This window comes from Lacerta agilis, chromosome 13 (assembly GCF_009819535.1).
Source record: "Lacerta agilis isolate rLacAgi1 chromosome 13, rLacAgi1.pri, whole genome shotgun sequence".
Lineage (NCBI taxonomy): Eukaryota > Metazoa > Chordata > Lepidosauria > Squamata > Lacertidae > Lacerta > Lacerta agilis.
This window is the reverse complement of record NC_046324.1, coordinates 30241512-30260980: the sequence shown is the minus strand read 5'-3', so window position 1 is coordinate 30260980 and position 19469 is coordinate 30241512. Positions and strand designations below refer to the sequence as shown.

The 19469-nt window shown below is 46.4% G+C and overlaps 1 protein-coding gene across 4 annotated transcripts in view; it reads left to right on the top strand.

Annotated features, from left to right (window-relative positions):
• The first annotated feature begins 11188 nt into the window (after positions 1-11188).
• LMF1 (lipase maturation factor 1) overlaps positions 11189-19469 on the top strand; it is a 154747-nt gene continuing 146466 nt past the window's right edge. For 3 of the 4 annotated variants that reach the window (XR_004427738.1, XM_033166872.1, XM_033166873.1), the window contains exons 1-2: positions 11189-11362; positions 15735-16044. Coding sequence is in view for 3 of the 4 variants with exons in the window: in XM_033166872.1 (XP_033022763.1) it covers positions 11194-11362; positions 15735-16044 (479 nt within the window). In the remaining variant the exon portion in view is untranslated. Of the gene's footprint in view, positions 11363-14371; positions 14484-15734; positions 16045-19469 lie in introns of those variants that run through there. The other variant, XM_033166874.1, reaches the window with a different exon arrangement.

Genomic DNA, 19469 nt, shown 5'->3' with positions numbered 1-19469 from the left:
CACAGAATTATGCACAAAACAATTACTGTTAATTATCACTGTTATTAGTTATTACGACCATTATTGTGGGGTGGCGGGGGGGGCGGTTAAATTTTGGGGAGGGTCTCCTCTAAGGTCATTTACTTCCAAGCAAGTGACAGCAGAGGTCTAAAGCCTGCAGTCTAGGCTCTGGATTGCTAAAGATTTTCTTATGCAGCAATAATAATGTTCCTATGTTGTCAGGCCAAAAGTTGCTAAATGATCCTTTTAATCAAATGGAAAGCAAACTGGCTGCAGTTATTTTGTGGGGCAGCAAGTGGGTGTGGGGAAGAACGGACACCAACTGAAACAGCTTCTGATCTCAGAGTTGCCTCCTAGCATCCACCTTTGCAAGAATTCTGCAACTGCCCATCCAGAGTAGAGGGCACCCCCACCTCAGGAACAGGGGTCACCCTCAGGCTGACACTTTAAAGGCTCTCATTTTTACATTTACCAACAACAACAACAACAACAAAAACCACACACACACACACACACACAAGCCAGTTGTGGTACAAACCCCTGCAAACCCCTGGAAGCCTGGGTTCAGCTTTGCAGAGGACAGTAGAGAAAATTTTAAATGTTCCCTGCCCCCTTGCAGCTGTTCTGCTGGAGCCAAAGGATTCCCCGCTCCCCCCCCCCGCCCAGCAATATATATATATATATATATATATATATATATATATATATATATATATATATATATATATGTGTGTGTGTGTGTGTACACACTAACACACTAACACACACACACACACACACACACACAATCAAGGGAGTCAGATGCCTTGGCAGAGGTTTGGCTGCCTGCCTGGGGCTGTGGATCCACATGCTGCCTGCATTTAACTTGGATTCTGCCCTACTGGCTTAAGTTACAACTAAGCTGGTTTAAGGGAAATGCTTATTTCTAATACAAACACACTGGGAATTCAGTTCCAGAATCACTTTCATAAGTTGCAGGTTTTCCTTCCTCCCACAAAATAAAAGAGCCTCTGAACATGCTCAGAGTGTTTTTCTCCCCTTTGCTACATAAGCACATTTGGAATAGCAATTCCTACCCACCCTCTCGAAAGCATTTGGATTTTATATTTGAGATATCAAAATGAGATCTTGCTCACCTCTTAGGGTCCTACAGCTGCCTTATACCGAGGTGAGCCATTGGTCCCTCTATCTCAGGACTGTCTATAATATTCTACAGCATTGTTGTGCCCCCCCCCCCTGCAGCATGGCACCCACTGTGTGTGCACCAGTCATGCTGCCCTAAAACCACCTTTGTTTAGACCCATCCCCAGATCAGGGAGTGCCAACTATTCTGGGTCTTGGTTGTGTCTTTAACTGAACCCTTATCATAGAAGGATGAGATGGGGAACCTGGGGAACCTCAGGTGGTGCTGAACTACATCCAGCTTGGCCAATGGCTGGACCTGGATGATAGGCGCTTCAGGGTTACTCAGAGCACAGGAAGCTGCCTTGTACCAAATCAGATTATTGGATGATTCAGCTCAGTGTTGTCTACACTGCCTGACTGCAAATCTCTAGGATTCCAGGCAGGGGACATTCCAAGCTCTACCTGGAGATGCTATTGAGGATTGAACCTGGGACCTTCTGCAGGAAAAGCAGAAGCTCTACTCCTTTCCTCCATGAAGCCAAGCCACCTTGTTCTACAAATGTCAAAAGGTGATGTGGAATTTGCTGATATCACACGCTGTAACCTTCCAACAGTTTGACTTCATTCCCAACAGTGCACGCCTCCATGTCTCCTGAGACAGGCGGGTGCCAGCCTGTGTGATTCACAAATCTACCTCTAAGGAAATCCTTCACTTTTATCTACATGGTATTTTTCTCACGCAAGACTCACGGGGCTATTTGACAGGTGGGGTGAAGGGCAACCTACCTACAATCTCACAACACCTTCAAAACAAATAAGCTATTTATCTTGACCTATACAATGCCCTATTATGTCCCCCCACTGCCCCCCCCCCTTTCAAGCAGAATAAAGCCAGTGGCACTGATGGGAAACTGGCAGAACAAAAGGCTCATTTAGAAGGGACTGCTCTGTGTTGCCCGAGAAGTCCCAAACAGTGTGACACCTTGTAGTGCGAGTGGGCCTCTCCTAGGTGAATTAGAGGTTGCTAAGTATAATAAAAGCGGCATCTTGAGAATGTGAGCCTGCTTGCCGTGCCTGGCGCTCCCTTTAAAGATAAACTTTCCCCTCTTACCCTTCTTAAGGGGCTATCTAGCCAAACCAAGATTTACGCTAATTGGTGTCCTTGCCCAGCTGGGAGGGAGAGTTAAAGATCAAACAGTGACCATTAGAGAAAAGCAGCGAGGCTGGGAAAATTGGGGAGTATACAGACACCCGGAGCCGCTGTTAAATAACATGCATACAGCTGCGTTAACTACCTGACACTTGTGAATTATGCCTGAGGTCCTTAGGGATTGGAGGATGTATATTCAAGCTTAAATCGGGTTGGATAATTATCGGGATACCACGGGGGATTATTATGTATATTAATCCCGCGTTTAGAGATGCTAATTGTCAGAGACCGGTGGCTGGTTTTGACCAGGAGGCTGTAACTCTCAGCTGGGGGCAAGCGGTTAGCTGCCCCGGGAAAACTCACTCTGTGTTCGTGCTGGATAGCCGAGAACAACTGTCTGTTACTTTAACCAAGCCTTGTGTGAGTATGTTTAGTTAGTTATATTTTACAACGTTCTTATTTTCTGTTTGTACTCTTTTCTAAGAAACGTGTAACCTTGTTTTAACTTCTTTGCTTTTAAATAAACTTTTGAACTTTAGTTCTGTTGCCTTGTTTTGCCTTTGGTTAATAGTGAAGCTGAGTCCAGCGTCTGACCATTCGGACCCTACCAGGTTCTTGAGTATCCTTTGGCTACACCGTAAAGTGGGCCAAGGTGTGAAGCCTGTGTAATTAAGGTGGAGGTGTGACTCCCTGACACCTCTATCGGCTTCACAGCAAGGGAGTGGTGGCAGCGTACCTGTACGTGTTTGGTTATGCTTTTTTGGGTTCCCACAGACCTTCCCCCGCCTAGCTAATAGCTCTACGGGGCTCAGAGGCAGATAATAGCCGAGAGGAGGAGGAGGGGCTGTGAGAAATCCACTACATGGTGGCAAGCGGTGGGATTTCGACTTCGCTGATCAAAGGCAAACTAAGAAACACTAATTGTGTGGGCACGTATTTCTTGTGAAGAGTACAAACGTTTTCTAATTGGATTAGTAAGTTAGGGATGGCAGGAGTGTCAGACCCGACCGAGACTTTGCACACTCTGGACCGATGGGGGTCGAGAGAAAGTCTCAGTCCCCCGCCTTATGGGACAGAGTCGCCAAGGAGACCAACTTCAAAGGGAGCGGAGGCTTCGTTGTTCTCAGATGATGACCCGGAGGGGGAGGAAGCTCACCGTTCCAGAGGGCCTCTAGCAGAAGCCGGGGAAGAGGTGCAGCAGCAATTCCAAACTTGTTGGGAGGAAGAGGTTCGTGCAGCCAAGGTGCACTTAGAGGGAAGATATTCCACAACTTCCGAGCCGACAGTACGCCCCAAGCAGACGGTGTGTGTGCCAGGTCGAGGCTGGGGTTCAGGCAGCCTTATGGACGTCCAGAGAGCGCGTCAGCGTCACCCTGCTGCAGCCGGACCAGCTAGCGTGGGGGAGCGGATTCAGCAGGAGCTGCCGAGATGCTTCAAGGAGGGCCGTGCCAGGGATGTGGATGACTACCGCGAGCCGGGACATCAGCCCAGGGGCCGTGCCAAAGACGTGAGTGACTATCAGGGTTTGAGACCACAGTTTAGAGGGCAGACCACGGATGTGGGGGACTATAGAGGGGCTCGCAGAGCCACTGCCCAGCGGGAAGAGGAGATGGGGCACCCTGTTTATCGAGAGGGTAGCCCTGGGAGAGCATATTCGCCGGATGGACAGAGGGGACCCAGGGGGCTGCCTCAATGGACTGAGCAGGGGGAAGTCTATCTGCCACGCCCAAGGAACCGGCAGGACTACTGGGAAGAACAGGCAGAGCGTCCGGAGGGACGTAGGGCGTATTACCCCCCTCCTCGAGAATACAGCCAGGGAGAGCGTCCCCGGGTTGCCCCAAGACGATCACCAGGCGAGGTGGCGTTGCAAGACATTAATTTGAAGCTCTTTCCTACTTACAAGCCACCCAATGATGTGTTAAGTTTTTTAACACTGTTCGAACTGACTTGCAAAGAAGTGGGTGTGCCTGAGCGTCTGTATATGACTGTTTTGCGATCTTTAGTCACAGCAGAGCTGGCTGATTTGTTGGGCCAGATGCCAGCGCAACAATTCTTAAATTATCGTCTTTATAAAGAGCTTGTGCTTCAACGTTATGGCCGCCAGCCGGAGTGCTATAGACGCGCCTTTCGAAAGGTGGACAAGTCAGCGTCCACAGAGAACTTTCCTCTTGTTGCAGCAAAAGTTGCGCAGCAGTTTGATTTTTGGTTGTCAGCCGCAGAAGTGGATACCTTTGCGAAGTTAAGACAAACTATGATTTTGGAACAATTTATGCGCTATCTGCCTGCAGAACTGGCTAGCTTAGTGGCAGACCAAAATCCAACTACTTATGAGCAGGCTGCGAAGTATGCAGAATCGTTCCGCTTGAACAGGACTAATTTGGGCAATAAAAGCCAGCCGGCCGGAGGCCGATCTGCTAATTTAGGGTCGGCGGGGAAGGCTGCTTTTCAACCCAGAGAGTGGGAGAAAAAACCTGGAGTGGTGCCTAAGGACTCTGTGTCGGGGGGAGGCGACAAGGCCAAAATTACCCCTGCCTCAGGACTCTGCTTTTATTGCCGGCGCGAGGGCCATGTCAAAGCATTTTGTCCGCTTCTGAAAGAAAAGCGGGGCCCCGTAGCTTCGTCCACTCCGGCGGTCCGTGTGATCCAACTCCCTGAGGAAGACTGGGATGCAGAAATCCAAGCCCAGATGGCAAGGGAGACCACCGACCTGGACGGGAGGGAGCAGGGTTTGAAGCCGCCTGCTGTGGCTCCTAGAAGTATTATGTCTGTTGCCTCTGCTCCTAGTGTGGGACCTGTTGGGACTGGGACAAATGTGGCTGTGGCACCACACATAGATTGGGCGAATATGGAGTATTCTGCACCCATTAGAATTAATCGCATTACAGTTAACTCATTTCGTGACTCTGGAGCTGATATCACCAGCGTGGCAAAGAACTTGGTTCTGCCTCAGCAGACTCAACCAAAGCCTTTGGAAGTTTTCCCATGTGGGGTGGAAGCCATTTCTCACCCTACTGTGAGTGTGCCGGTGTCTTTTCAAGGGTCTGAGGGAGATCACTTCGAAATCCTTCATGATCCTGATGAGGGTAAGACAGTGGTTTTGGGGGAGGATGTTTTGGGTTACGAAGTGTCTCTACAAACCCTCTTTGAGTGTGTTCCAGAGACAGAGACACAAGCAGCTGAAGTGCCAGAGGAAGAGGAACAGAGCCATTCTTGTCAGCAGCTGGCTGAGAATCCTCAGGAGGAAGGGGGGCCGCCCTTTCCACCCAGCCAGGCCGCAGTGACTGAGTTTGGGACTCCTGCCGTGCTGGAAAATCTACAAGTGTTTGCAGCTGAGCAGCAATCTGATCCTTCCTTGCAAGATTGTCGGGAGGCAGCAAAGAAACCCTCTCGAGGGGAGAAACGTGTGGGGTTTTCGTATCAGAAAGATCTGTTATATCGACAGTTCTGGCCGAAGAGGAGTGCAGACCAGGACTGTGTTTTGCAATTAGTAGTCCCTATGTCCAGGCGTGAGAAAGTCTTAACTCTAGCTCATTCTGATGCTTTAGCTGGACATTTTGGGGTAAAGGGGACTCTTGAACGTGTCTCTCGTTATTTCTATTGGCCTGATGTTCATAAAAGTGTAAAAAATTATGTAAGGTCTTGTGATGTGTGTCAAAGGGTGGGGAATGCTCGAGATGCTAGACCTAACTCCTTGCAGAGTGTCCCTTTGGAGGCCCATGTGTTTGAAAAGTGGGGAATTGATTTATTGGGGCCTTTGCCGAAAGCTAAAGGCGGGAAGATGTACATCTGTTCTGTTTTGGATTATGCTTCTCGTTATTTGTGGGCGGTGCCTCTACCTAATACCTCCGCCCAAAGTTTAGTGAAAGCTTTGATGCAGGCTTTTTGCACTCTGGGTATGCCTAGAGTCATTGTTTCAGACCTGGGTACGAATTTTATGGCAGGACTGACCCAAAAGGTTTTGCAGGTTGCTAAGATTTCCCATCACCCTGCAGTGGCTTTTCAACACCAAGGAAATGGGGCGGTGGAACGGGTACAACGAACCCTGGGCCAGATGTTACGGAAATATGCCTTGGCTCATGGTCCCCATTGGGATCAGAATTTGCCCTTTGTAGTAGCTGCATATAATGACTCTTACCAGAGAAGCCTGGGGTTTGCCCCAAACCAAGTGGTTTTTGGGAGACTTTTGAATTCTCCTCTGTCCATGCTCAGGAGCGAGTGGGAGGGGACCGAAGGAGAAGAAGGCATTAAGTTACCCTCTGTGTCAGAATATTTTGTAAACTTGAGAAAAACTCTGTCTGAGATCTGGGAACTTGCCAAAGAGAATTTAGAAGGGGCACGTGTGACCCAGAAAAGGGATTATGATGTGAAAGCAGTACAAAAGGATTTTGAGGTGGGAGACAAAGTCCTGATCCTGAAACCCGGTCGCCCACATAAACTGGATGTTAAATGGAGTGGACCAGGGGTGGTTACAGCTAAGCTAAGTACTGTGCGCTATTTGGTGGATTGTTCTGAGTTGCACGAGCGCCCAAAGGAGTACCATGCTAATTCCTTAAAACGGTACTTTGAGCCCGGGGTCCCTATCCTAGCCATTTCAGGAGGTTTAGGGGATACCCCTTCTGCACCTCTGGATCTTTTGGAAGAATACAAGCAGGCTGGTGCTATTTCAGATGTTTTACGGTTGCCGGGACTGTCAGAACGGCAAGCTGAGGAGCTGTATGAGGCCCTCAAGCCCTTTGAAAATACTTTCAGCACCAAGCCTGGTCGAACCCATTTGGCGCAGCACCACTTTAATACAGGGGATGCCGCTCCTATTGCCTCTCGTCCCTATAGGGTCAGTGAGGCGCATGCCCGCAGTGTGGAGGCGGAATTGAAAGAAATGTTGGACTTAGACGTCATAGAGCCTAGTAAGAGTCCGTGGTCGTCTCCTATAGTTCTGGTGCCCAAGGCCGGGGGCGGAATTCGCTTTTGTGCAGATTATAGGAGGTTAAACTTGGTGATTACCCCAGATGTTTTTCCCCTGCCCAGGGTTGATACCTTAATTGAGAAACTGGGAGGGGCCAAGTTCATTTCTGTGTTGGATTTGACCAAAGGATACTGGCAGATCCCCCTGACCCCTGAAGCGGCTGAAAAGTCAGCTTTTACCACTCATGTGGGGCTGTTTCAATTCAAAGTTCTCCCGTTTGGACTTCGAAACGCACCTGCCTGTTTCCAAAGGTTAATTAACTCATTAATTCATGATATGAGTGAGTACTGTTGTGCTTATTTGGATGATCTTGCCATTTATTCCAATTCCTGGCAGGAGCACTTGGAGCATGTACAGAAAGTCTTGTCCAGACTAACGGAAGCCAACCTGACGGTCAAGCTTGCTAAGTGCCAGTTTGCTCAGGGGGAGGTTGTATACTTGGGTTTCAAAGCTGGCTCTGGAAACATCAAGGCTTTAGAAGCTAAGATCCAGAGTGTGCAAGAGTGGCCTCGCCCTCAGACCAAGAAGGACGTGCAGAGTTTCATTGGTGTGGTTAATTACTATAAAAGGTTTATTGTCCATTTTTCCACACTGGCCAGTCCTCTGACTGATTTGTGTAAAAAGTCCTTACCCCTTAAGGTGAATTGGACTGATAAGTGTCAACAGGCTTTCCAGTTGCTAAAGCGAGCCCTAGTGAGCTCTCGTGTGATGCTTGCTCCAGACCAAAGTCGCCCCTTCGTGGTTCAGACTGATGCCAGTCAGACAGGATTGGGGGCTGTTTTAATTCAGCAGGATGAAGCGGGGGAGTGGCGCCCAGTGGTTTATTTGAGCAAAAAGCTACTTCCTCGAGAACGCAATCTGGCAGTTATTGAGAAGGAATGCCTTGCTTTGGTGTGGGCTTTGACAAAATTGCGCCCATATTTGTGGGGAAATGTCTTTGAGGTCCAAACTGATCATTCACCTCTGTGTTGGTTAGAGAGGGTGAAAAATACAAATCAAAAACTGTTGAGATGGAGTCTGACACTGCAAGACTACCAATTTACTGTGACCCATCTTCCTGGGAAGAAAAATATTGTTGCTGATGCTCTTTCTCGTATGTATCAAGCTGGAGAGTGATGCTGCTAAACTTAAGGGTGCTTGTCACTCACAGCTTGGCCAGATCTACCTCATTGTGTAAATAGTGCTGAAATTTCGGGACTTCACCCCAAATTTCATCTTAGACGGGAGGGTGTAGTGCGAGTGGGCCTCTCCTAGGTGAATTAGAGGTTGCTAAGTATAATAAAAGCGGCATCTTGAGAATGTGAGCCTGCTTGCCGTGCCTGGCGCTCCCTTTAAAGATAAACTTTCCCCTCTTACCCTTCTTAAGGGGCTATCTAGCCAAACCAAGATTTACGCTAATTGGTGTCCTTGCCCAGCTGGGAGGGAGAGTTAAAGATCAAACAGTGACCATTAGAGAAAAGCAGCGAGGCTGGGAAAATTGGGGAGTATACAGACACCCGGAGCCGCTGTTAAATAACATGCATACAGCTGCGTTAACTACCTGACACTTGTGAATTATGCCTGAGGTCCTTAGGGATTGGAGGATGTATATTCAAGCTTAAATCGGGTTGGATAATTATCGGGATACCACGGGGGATTATTATGTATATTAATCCCGCGTTTAGAGATGCTAATTGTCAGAGACCGGTGGCTGGTTTTGACCAGGAGGCTGTAACTCTCAGCTGGGGGCAAGCGGTTAGCTGCCCCGGGAAAACTCACTCTGTGTTCGTGCTGGATAGCCGAGAACAACTGTCTGTTACTTTAACCAAGCCTTGTGTGAGTATGTTTAGTTAGTTATATTTTACAACGTTCTTATTTTCTGTTTGTACTCTTTTCTAAGAAACGTGTAACCTTGTTTTAACTTCTTTGCTTTTAAATAAACTTTTGAACTTTAGTTCTGTTGCCTTGTTTTGCCTTTGGTTAATAGTGAAGCTGAGTCCAGCGTCTGACCATTCGGACCCTACCAGGTTCTTGAGTATCCTTTGGCTACACCGTAAAGTGGGCCAAGGTGTGAAGCCTGTGTAATTAAGGTGGAGGTGTGACTCCCTGACACCTCTATCGGCTTCACAGCAAGGGAGTGGTGGCAGCGTACCTGTACGTGTTTGGTTATGCTTTTTTGGGTTCCCACAGACCTTCCCCCGCCTAGCTAATAGCTCTACGGGGCTCAGAGGCAGATAATAGCCGAGAGGAGGAGGAGGGGCTGTGAGAAATCCACTACACACCTGGTAAGATATATCTTCAGAGAGGCTATCGATCAGTCTTGAACAAGAAAATATTAACTCAAGTTGACTTTGTGAATTCACTTTTAAACACTTGGGGGCTGTTAACCAATTTGGGGTTGTGGGGCATTTCCTATAGCCTGCACCAATGTGGCACAATCTGGTTTAAGAAGAGTCCTGTTGGATCAGGCCAGTGGCTCAGCTAGTCCAGCATCCAGTTCTCACAGATGCCTGTGGGAAAACCGCAGGCAGGTATGAACACAAGATCACTCTCCTCTTCCATGGTTTCCGGCAACTGGTATTCAGAAACATTACTGCCTTGACTGAGGATGCTTTGACTCCTACTATGGGAACCAGGGGTGCCATCTTGAATAAAATATTAGGGGGAGGGCAGCCAGGTAAGCCCCACCCTGCATAATCAATCACAAGACATGGCATCCCCCCCAATTTAAATGGCAATGCTCATTAAGGGGGGGGGGGTTGGCAGCACTAGGCAGGGACTTTCACTATACTCTTTTCTGTACCTGCTAAAAACATTTTTTGTTTAGGCATGCCTGTCCAGAATGCTGACATGCAGTTTAATATAGTTATTAGCTTATCATTTATTTTAATTATTTTTGTGAATGTTTTAAATAGTTTGATTAAACTGTTTTTACTGATTCATTGCATTGTTTTGATTCTTTTTTATAAACTGTAAATTCTGTGAAAACAAACAAACAAAGGCAAAAAACTTGAAAACTACATTTGGGTAGCTTGCAGACTCAGAGTGTGAATGCAAAATTAATTGATTTATTTATAAATGTACCAGCCCTGCTTCCATTCAATACATAAAGGCATATGAAACTAACAGACCAATATTTCAGGTTGTGCAGAGCCCCCAAATCCTGCTGCTGATGCTCCTATTTGAACCCAGAGGGTGAGTCCCCTGGCTGCTGAAAGTGACCAGAAGAAAGGTGGCAATAGAACCAGGCTTTTATACCTTTAGTAAGTGCCAAGAAGAAGACAGACCGTCAGAGTGACATTATTATCATAAGATAAATATTTATTGGTTTACAGCCACAAGTCGTTGCCAGGACAACAGAAAAAGAGAAACATAAAGGATGAGAAAATATAAACTCTACTGTACTTGATATCAAGACTAAAATGAAACTTCAACACTTATTGGGGTTGCTCTTAATTCTAGCTTGCTCAAATTAGTAAGTCATCTTTGCAAACAGCAACCATTCGATTCAAGATTCTCGCTTGGATTTCAAACTATTCAATTTTCCTTTCTATGCATATGAATGGATAGTCTGACGCTCCGCTTTTTTATTTGGCTGTTAAGCTTGGATCTTTCAAAATCTGTCTTGCGGCACAGCACAAAAATCCAGCACATGTTGCGAATTTCACAGAAGCCAGTTTGGCAATTAAACGAGGTAATATAATTATTTCATTCATTTAATTAGGAATTCCCCCTTGAGTTCACCACTGCAGACTCCAGTCCTACGCGTGATCAACTCCCAGCAAGAGCAAAGGAACGCCCGAAGTCAAGCTACCCGGGCGGACCGGCGGGCGAGCGAACGCACTAGAGCGCGCGTGCGCCACTGCCCTCTCCAATGGCCGCGCGCTCCGTGGCATCTCCAAAATACGCCGCCCGGGGTTGGGGGCGCACGCGCTGTACTGCGCCGGGCCATCGGGCACGCCCACTTCAGACAGGCATGGCTGCGAGTAGGGAGGACCTGAGGCGGCGGCGAGGGGATGGTAGGGAGGCGGTCGCAGCCGCCGGCGCGGAGAAGTCGCGCAGCCCCCCGGCTCCCTCCTCCCTGCGCCCTGGTACCTTTTGGCTAACGCGCTTGGCGCTGCTGCGTGCCACCGCCTTCATTTACTGTGAGTGCCTGCCTGGAAGGGGACGGGGAGGCCGAGATGGAGAAATCGGTGATGGGGCTTCCAAATCCTCGCCACCAATTCTCTATTTCCAGCAAACGATTTTTATTTGGTGGGGTGGGGATAGATAATAAGCATCTTTCTCTCGTGCTTTTTAATTTTTTTTTAAAAAAAAGAAACTGACAGACTGCAAATCCTGACCTCCCACATACCCCATTGAATTCATTGGGACTTTCTCATAACTCAGGAAACCGGAAGGCGTCAGGCAAAACTCCCCCTCCTTTCCTGCAAATAAGAAAAATGATTGCAAAGGCTGTTGTTGTGGCTCACTCTGCACAGAAACTAGCTGAAGGGAGAGTGATGCCTCCTGGGGCAATGAGTGCAAACAGATAGCTTTGTACTTACTTGGCTTCTACTGTACCAGTTCAGCTTCCAAGTACCGTATTTTACAGTATTACTTTCCACAGAAATACTCATTTTCTGTATTCTTAGTTTTTAAACAATCAGATTGCTAAAAATCAGTTCAGTTCTGTAGGTGTTTTGATTATCTCCTCCCTCTTGTGTCCTGAATCTTCCAACATTCAGCTTCTTGTTCTAGTGTTATGAGAGAAGGAGAAAAAACTTTTCTCTGTCCACTTTCTCCACTTTCTATCTTGTGAAACGCCCTTAGATCTTTTGATGAAGGCCGGTATATAAATCAAATAAATAAATAATTTTACAAATTTCTATCATGTCACCTCTTGCAATTCCAGCAAGCTCTGCTTTTGAGAATGGTCTTTAGGAATCTCGAATGAAGATGAATCGGGACACAGGGCAAGGACTTGGGGAATTAAGATTTGCACTGCAGGATTCAGCGTGATAGAGTCAGGCGCCATATGCGCCAAAGAGGAAATCTGTTGGGTCCGCTTGACTTGCCCACCCAATCAAAGGAAGAAAAGAGCAGAGTGTAAAAACCCGCCATGTATTGTTTGCAGCCCTGTTGACTTGCAGCCTGAAGATAGATTTGCTTTACGTTCTAAATAATAAATGCACAGATATCGAAGGTTTCTTTAGGTTTCTAGCTTTGCAGAAGAAAGCTGCAGGTGTGTGTGTTTCATAACTATTCTTTCAAGAGCCAAAGCTCACTGGTAGAGCAGCTGCTTTGCATGCAGAAGGTCCTAGGTTCAATTCCTGACATCTCTGGGTTGTGCTTGGAGAGACTCGCTATCTGAAACCCTGGAGAGCCTATGCCAATCAGTGTAAGCTACAGATAGGGAATCTTTTCAATAAATGAGCCACCACCCCAGCTTGTAACCTGGATAGATGGGAGTGGCCACCCACCTTTCACTTGCCTGATGTCGTCTTGATGTCAGGTGACCAATTTTCCATTTGTAGGGTGGCTTGAGTTCAAGCCATGCTGCAAAAGAAGATCCTGGCCAGGCCAAGGCTGGGCTTGGAAGTCATCACCAACTAGCATTGCTTTCAGGTTCTACTATATTGGGAGCTTCCGACAGGAATCATTCTCAGTGATACTTTGCACTTGGCAGCAATGGTTAAAGGTGCCAAGTTCAAGCCTTGCTTTCTAAGGAACAGTTGGGAGAACACTTTAAGCCTCCCAGTTGTTCATTTGCAGCCACATATTTACATATATGACATGAGGACACCAGAAGCGCTTCCTGGAACAGGGAAATACCCCACCTAGTCAAGCATCCTGTTCTCACAGTGGCCAACCTGATGCCCATTATGGGAAGACTGCATGCAGGACCTGAGCACAAGAGCCCTCTACCCATCTGCGGTTTCCAGTATCTCGTATTCAGAAGCATTACTGCCCCAACTGTGGAGGCAGCATATAACCATCATGGCTAGTAGCCATCGATAGCTTTATCCCGCTCCTTGAATTTGCCCAATCCTCTTTTAAGTTGGTGGCCATCACTGCCTCCTGGGGGAGCGAGTGCCACATTTTAACCATGTGCTGCATGAAGATGTCAGATGTTGTGTGGGGCTTGGATAAAATAGCCTTGCTGGCCAAATTAGGACCCTGGCCTGGGTTAATTAGGCCTGGTACTTCCCCATTGCTTGTGTACGGACTTCAGTGAACTAATGGCATCTTTATAGGGCATCTTACCCTCATGGTTCACTACTGCATGTGGTCAGCACTTTTAACTGATTTTAAGTATATAGTTTTATTTTTTGTTACTGCTTTTTTGTAAGAAGCTTGGGTGGGAATGGGGAGAAGCAGATGTGTCTCGAAAGTTTTGCATTTCACGTCTTTTCATCCTTAGTGAGCATGAATATTGAGATTCTTTCTTCCTCGAACCATGGCAATCTTTGGGTGGGGAGAGCAACACAAAGGAAAGGCTGGGGCTAGATCAGCAGACCTAACAAGTCTGGATGGTTGAGACTCTGTGCCTGTTGGGTTGTTCTTATTATTACCACTAATGTATTAATTGTCTTCTAAACCAGTGTCAAGGCGATTTACAGGTAAGATAACTGAAAATAGCTAAAAACACAGAAACAAGAAATACATCTAAAACTGGACCAAATTCCTAACAAGTGGACACTTGTGGTAGAGACCCGTTTGTCCAGATTGGGGTACGCCATTGGAACAATATTGTTTTCAACTGTTTCTGGAAACAGTTATTGGGCAACTGTACATAGACAGATGGTCTGACTCTGAATAAGGCATCTTCCTATCTACGACCTCATCCCATGTAATGCATAGAAAATAGCTTTAAAACAATATGAAAATGAACAGCTTCTACTGCGTTCTGATAGATTTCCAGAAGTGACTTTTACGTTGTGTGAAAGCTTAAATATAATATGGAAATTAGCAGTTAGGGAAAACGTCAAATGAACTGCTGTGTGAATGCAGCCCAACTATGCTTCTTGCCATTGTGAACCTGTCAGGCCTCTATTTCAGGAGCCTCTTTGTGGCCTCATGTGTACCGCTTCTAGATGTTTCCGTTATGTCCAACCTGCATGTAAATAACAGTGTACACTCTCCATTTTATTTCCGTTTTTGTCAGAGTGTATCTTAGTCCTCCTCATTCGCTCTCCCTTTGTTTATCTTTGCTCTCAAGCCAGGGGTCTAATTTGTACTTCTAGGAGCTGATGAGCAGTTGGATGGCAGGCCAGCAATTTTGAGGTAAATTTTGATTAGCACTTGAGGAAAAACTCCTTGGCCAATTGCAGTGTTAATCAAGGTAAATTAGGTTGTGGAGGGTTCCCCACTCCTCACCGACCCTCACCCTGGAAGGAAGGAAAAAAATATTTTTAACCAAAGTGGATATATTAAACTGTGGAGGAAGTTTCATGAATGCCACAGGCTTGATTTGGATTTCTTCATGTGCCTTAACTATCATTTATGACTGCTTTGGTGTGATGGTGGAATGTAATAGCATAGCCTACCAGACACTTGCTTACCTAGTCACCTGTGGTAGGCAAGTGTGGCCTCCAGGTGACCAAGCAAACAAATTGAACAAAATAGGGTGTTTTTGGTTCCCTCTCCATTCTTTTTTATTTGCGCTGTGTATTATTTAGGCATCTGTTGGCTGGCAAACAAAGGCTGTCACCTGGTTACATTTGTTTATTTAGATGATTTATATACCGTCCTTTACACAAGCCACAGGGTGGTTTATAGTAAAAGTAAATAAGATGAGAAGAATACACGCAATCTGTAAAAAGATACAAGCCTTAAGAGTAACAGCACAACTCATAGCAAATCAGTAGGTGGCAAATTACTAAAAGATGCAGCAAATGCTCTAAGCAAGCAAGCAAGCTGGAATTTGCTCCCACAAGAGGCAATGATGGTCATGGCTTTAAAATAGGATTGGACAAATTCACGGAGGACGATAAAGCTATCAATGGTTACTACCCCTGATGGCTATGTTCTGCCTTCACTGTTGCAGGCAGGAATGCTTCCAAATACCAGTTGCTGGAAACTGCAGGAGGGGAGAGTGCTGTGGCACTCAGGTCCAGCTTGTGGGCTTCTCATTGGGCCATCTAGTTAACTACTTTGAGAAGAAGAAGAAGAAGAAGAGTTTGGATTTGATATCCCGCTTTTCACTACCCGAAGGAGTCTCAAAGCGGCTAACATTCTCCTTTCCCTTCCTCCCCCACAACAAACACTCTGTGAGGTGAGTGGGGCTGAGAGACTTCAGAGAAGTGTGACTAGCCCAAGGTCACCCAGCAGCTGCATGTGGAGGAGCGGAGACACGAACCCGGCCCCCCAGATTAAGAGTCTACCGCTCTTAACCACTACACCACACTGGCTCTCTCTTGAGAACAGGATGCTGGACTAGATGGGTCACTTGCTCCCACAATAATTCTGCTTTACTTGGACTGATGTGTCTCCACTAACACACCTTTCCCCTCATCCTTTTTTCTTTTTTTGCAGTTGTAGCTTTTTTGGTGGCTAAGCATCAAAACAAGGCCCTGATTGGAGATCAGGGACTCCTCCCTTGCAAGTTGTACCTGGAGAGTGTCAAGCGCTATTTCAAGGGGAAGATAAACTTGGACGCCTTAAGCTATGCCCCGACTTTAATTTGGTTTTTGGATTGGTCCAGCATGGACAGTGTCCTGGATGCCTTTGCTGTGGCCGGCTTGGGGATCTCAACTTTTGTCCTGGTCACCGGCTGCGCCAATGTGATCCTCATGGCTTCCCTGTGGGCTCTCTACCTTTCCTTAATTAACGTGGGACAGGTCTGGTAAGTTGGTTGGTACATCTGTTATACTTGTTGCTTGTCATTCTGAGGACCCTCAAGTTATTAAGATGATGTAGAAATAATGAAACATCTCATAGGCTCCCCACCCCTACCTCCAACTTCATAACCTCCAGATGTTTTGGACTATAACTCATATTGTAGGAATGTCCCATTCCTTTGATGTAGAATGGTTAAGAAACATTTTAAATAAATAATGATTCTCCATGCCTCTATGCCAGAATCCCGTCCAGTGAATCTGTCTACTAGGAATAGGTAAGAAATCTAAGATAGCCGGGGTGTGTATGTGGAATTTGATTTCTGGGCTATGACAGTTTGGGGTTGGCAGTCCGATTGCCTTGGAAGCACAACACGAGTGGTGGGATGATACCTTCATTCTCTCCCCAGATCCATCTTGAGGAAGAAGGCTAGGGCTCATCATGCATTGGATGCCATTTTGTTTCTACGCCCAAGGCAAGATGTTCAAAGCCCTAAATGACTTAGGCCCCAAATACTTGAAAGGTTGCCTCTTTCCTTACAGACCCTCCTAGGTGTTGAGATCAGCATTTGGGGCCCTCTTGGTAGTTCCACCTCTCTCAAATGTTCAGCGAGTGGCAGCCCAGGAGAGGGCCTTCTCTGTGCCTGCCCCGATGTTGTGGAATTCGTTCCCCACAGAGGTGTGCCTGGCTTTTTCGCTGTATAGCCTTTGATGAATGCTGAAGATTCATCACTTTCTCCTGACTCTTGGCACCTGAGATATGTGTCTTCAGAGTTCTTCCTATTCCTGTGGTTGTGGGCTGTTTTAACTGTTTTTAATTCTGAATTTTTAATTATTGAGACCAGCTGGTGAAGGGCAGGCAATAAATCTAACAACAACAACAACAACAACAACAACAACAACAACAAGTAATAATTCCTGCACTACAGGCATTTGGATCTTTTCCAAGTCCACAATTCTATGGTTCTTTGAATAACAATGCCCTAGAGGGGATGGGACCCTCACCGTGGTGAGCACAACAAATGGATTTAGGGAATCCTGCTGAAGAAACTCCAGGGTTCCTTTGCTCCAGTTGTCCAGAGGGCTGTGAAAACTGATTGACAGCAGGAATTTGCTCAACTTGCTAAGCCTTGCTGAATGGGCACAGAAACCTGGCTCGCTTGGGAGGCCACATGGTGCCTCTTGGGAATGTTGACATTTCTGGCTCTTTCTTTGCTGGAGCAGGACTGTGGCTTTGAAGGAACCACGTGTGATATTTGAGGCTGGATTGTTATTTGGGGTTACTGGTTCCCTTTGAGAATGTGTGTGTGTGTGCATGCACGCAAAACATATGATGTTGAATTCAGCTCCCTCACTGGATAATTTATGGCAAACGGTAGCTATTGTCGAGAACCACGTAGCAATTTGATCAAGGAGGACGAGGTTAAGGAGAGTGGGACTAGGTGTTGCCCCCCATTCATCTCAATTTCCGTGGCAGTATAAATTATGGTGAAATATGGAATGGAGTTAATGTTGTAAAGAGGGGTGGGATAGTTTTAAAAAGTGGCTTGTTGACTGTTGAAAATTCCTCTGCTCCCCCCCTGCTCCATTCAGATTTCTCTGAATGTCATTATTCTTGTATATATACTGTGACATTCGGTTGCTTAGATGTATCTTTGTGGGTTATTAAACTTGGGGTATGAAGTGGTGTGGATTTATTTGTTTAATATACTGCACCAGTTGAAAAAAATGTAACTCAGTACTCTATTCTAAGAGTGGAAACAGAATACAGTCATCATGGTTAGTAGCCACTGATAGCCTACTCCTCTTCCACGAATTTGCCCAATCATGTTTTAAAGCTATCCAAGTTGATGGCCGTCACTCCTGTGAGAGTGAGTTCCATACTTTAACTGTCTGCTATTTAACTTTCCTCCTGGAGAGGGTAGCTTTTAGTTATCCTCCACAGCAGCCAGACTAGCTGAGATTTCTGCCGTACCTCTTGCATGTTCCATTCCTTGCCCATCATGGCTTCTGGGATGGGGAATCATGTTGAACCTGGGTCTGTTTGGATCAGTCTCTGCTAACCGTGGCCAGTTTTGGGTGCCATATTGGCCTTTGCCAGCCTGGTGCCCTCCAGATGCTTTGGAGTACAAGTCCCATCACCCCCAGCCAACGTGGCTGTATAATGGTGGGTTCATGGGAGCATGGCGGTGCTGGGCTGCAGCTGATGGGACGTATGGTAGTCCAAAGCATTTCACATGCAGCAAGTTGGCAATTTATTCAACATGGGAGGCAGTAGTTTGGTATGCTGGAGCATACCCTTGGAGGCCTAGAACCTCCCTCTTGGGGCCTTCTTGTAGACTTCAGTATGGTCTTGAATGCTCCATGCTCTAGAAGTTCTGGTCTACCTTTCTGAACACACCTATTTGCAGAAGGAGGCTGATTCTGGATATGAACCGGCAGCCAATGCAGCAGTTTTGAAACGGCTACTGTTTTCTGTACCAATTGAAGTTTAGAATACGTCTTGAAGGACAGACCCATCTAGTCCCCATTGCAGTAATCCAATATGGAAGTTACCAGTATCCACTGAAGGCCTTCCTTTTCTAACAATACTTTTAAGTGGAGATCTTTTGAAAATCCTAGTCTGTATCTACATTGACTTAGAAATTTGTATTTACTTTTTGTTTAAATCTACAGTATTTGGGATGCTTTATGGAAAGAAATTCATAACATAAATGAAAGGACCCCCAGTTTTCCTTCTGTGCCTCTGAGATGCCTGTATGCCAGAAAGAAAGGAGCATAGGAGCTCCCGGCGCATGGCAGAGTGAGGCAGTGGGCAAGCTAAATGACACTCAGTACCCTCCACCAATGTGGGTTTATCCCTATGCCTCTTTGGGCTTCCTTTTCCAGGCCAACCTCTGGTTTGATACTGATACATGGAATTTGGAAGCAAGAAAGATTTTCATGCAGGAGCATCCAAAAGGATATTTTTTCTTTGGCACCCGGTTGGTGCACCTGGATATCCTGAGCCCTTTTTGTTTTCTAGCATCTGGTGAGTGGAGACAAAGTCTTGAGTTACATGAGTGGCTGGTGTGAGGTTTCTGATGGGAAGCCAGTTCAAAGGTAGATAAGCTGATCGGTTATTTTTCTCTCTCTTTTTTTGAAGAGCAATGCAGTTTCCCCTCTTCTATTTTTTTCCTGCCAGCAAGGGCCAATTTATTCTTTTAAAGTCCCTTCTTATTTTAATTTTTGAAGCATTTATCTATTTGTTTTGGGTCAGAAGCTTCAGATACCAGGCGCTGTTGACTTGAGTGTGACTCTTTTCAACTCTAGTCCAGCTGGCTGTGATGCAGGATGGAAAGGAAGCTACAGCAGAGGGACTGCCCCTTTTCTTTTCTTCTTCTTTTTGCAGCCTAAATCAGTGAAGGTTTCAGCTACGTGCCTGTTGATGTAC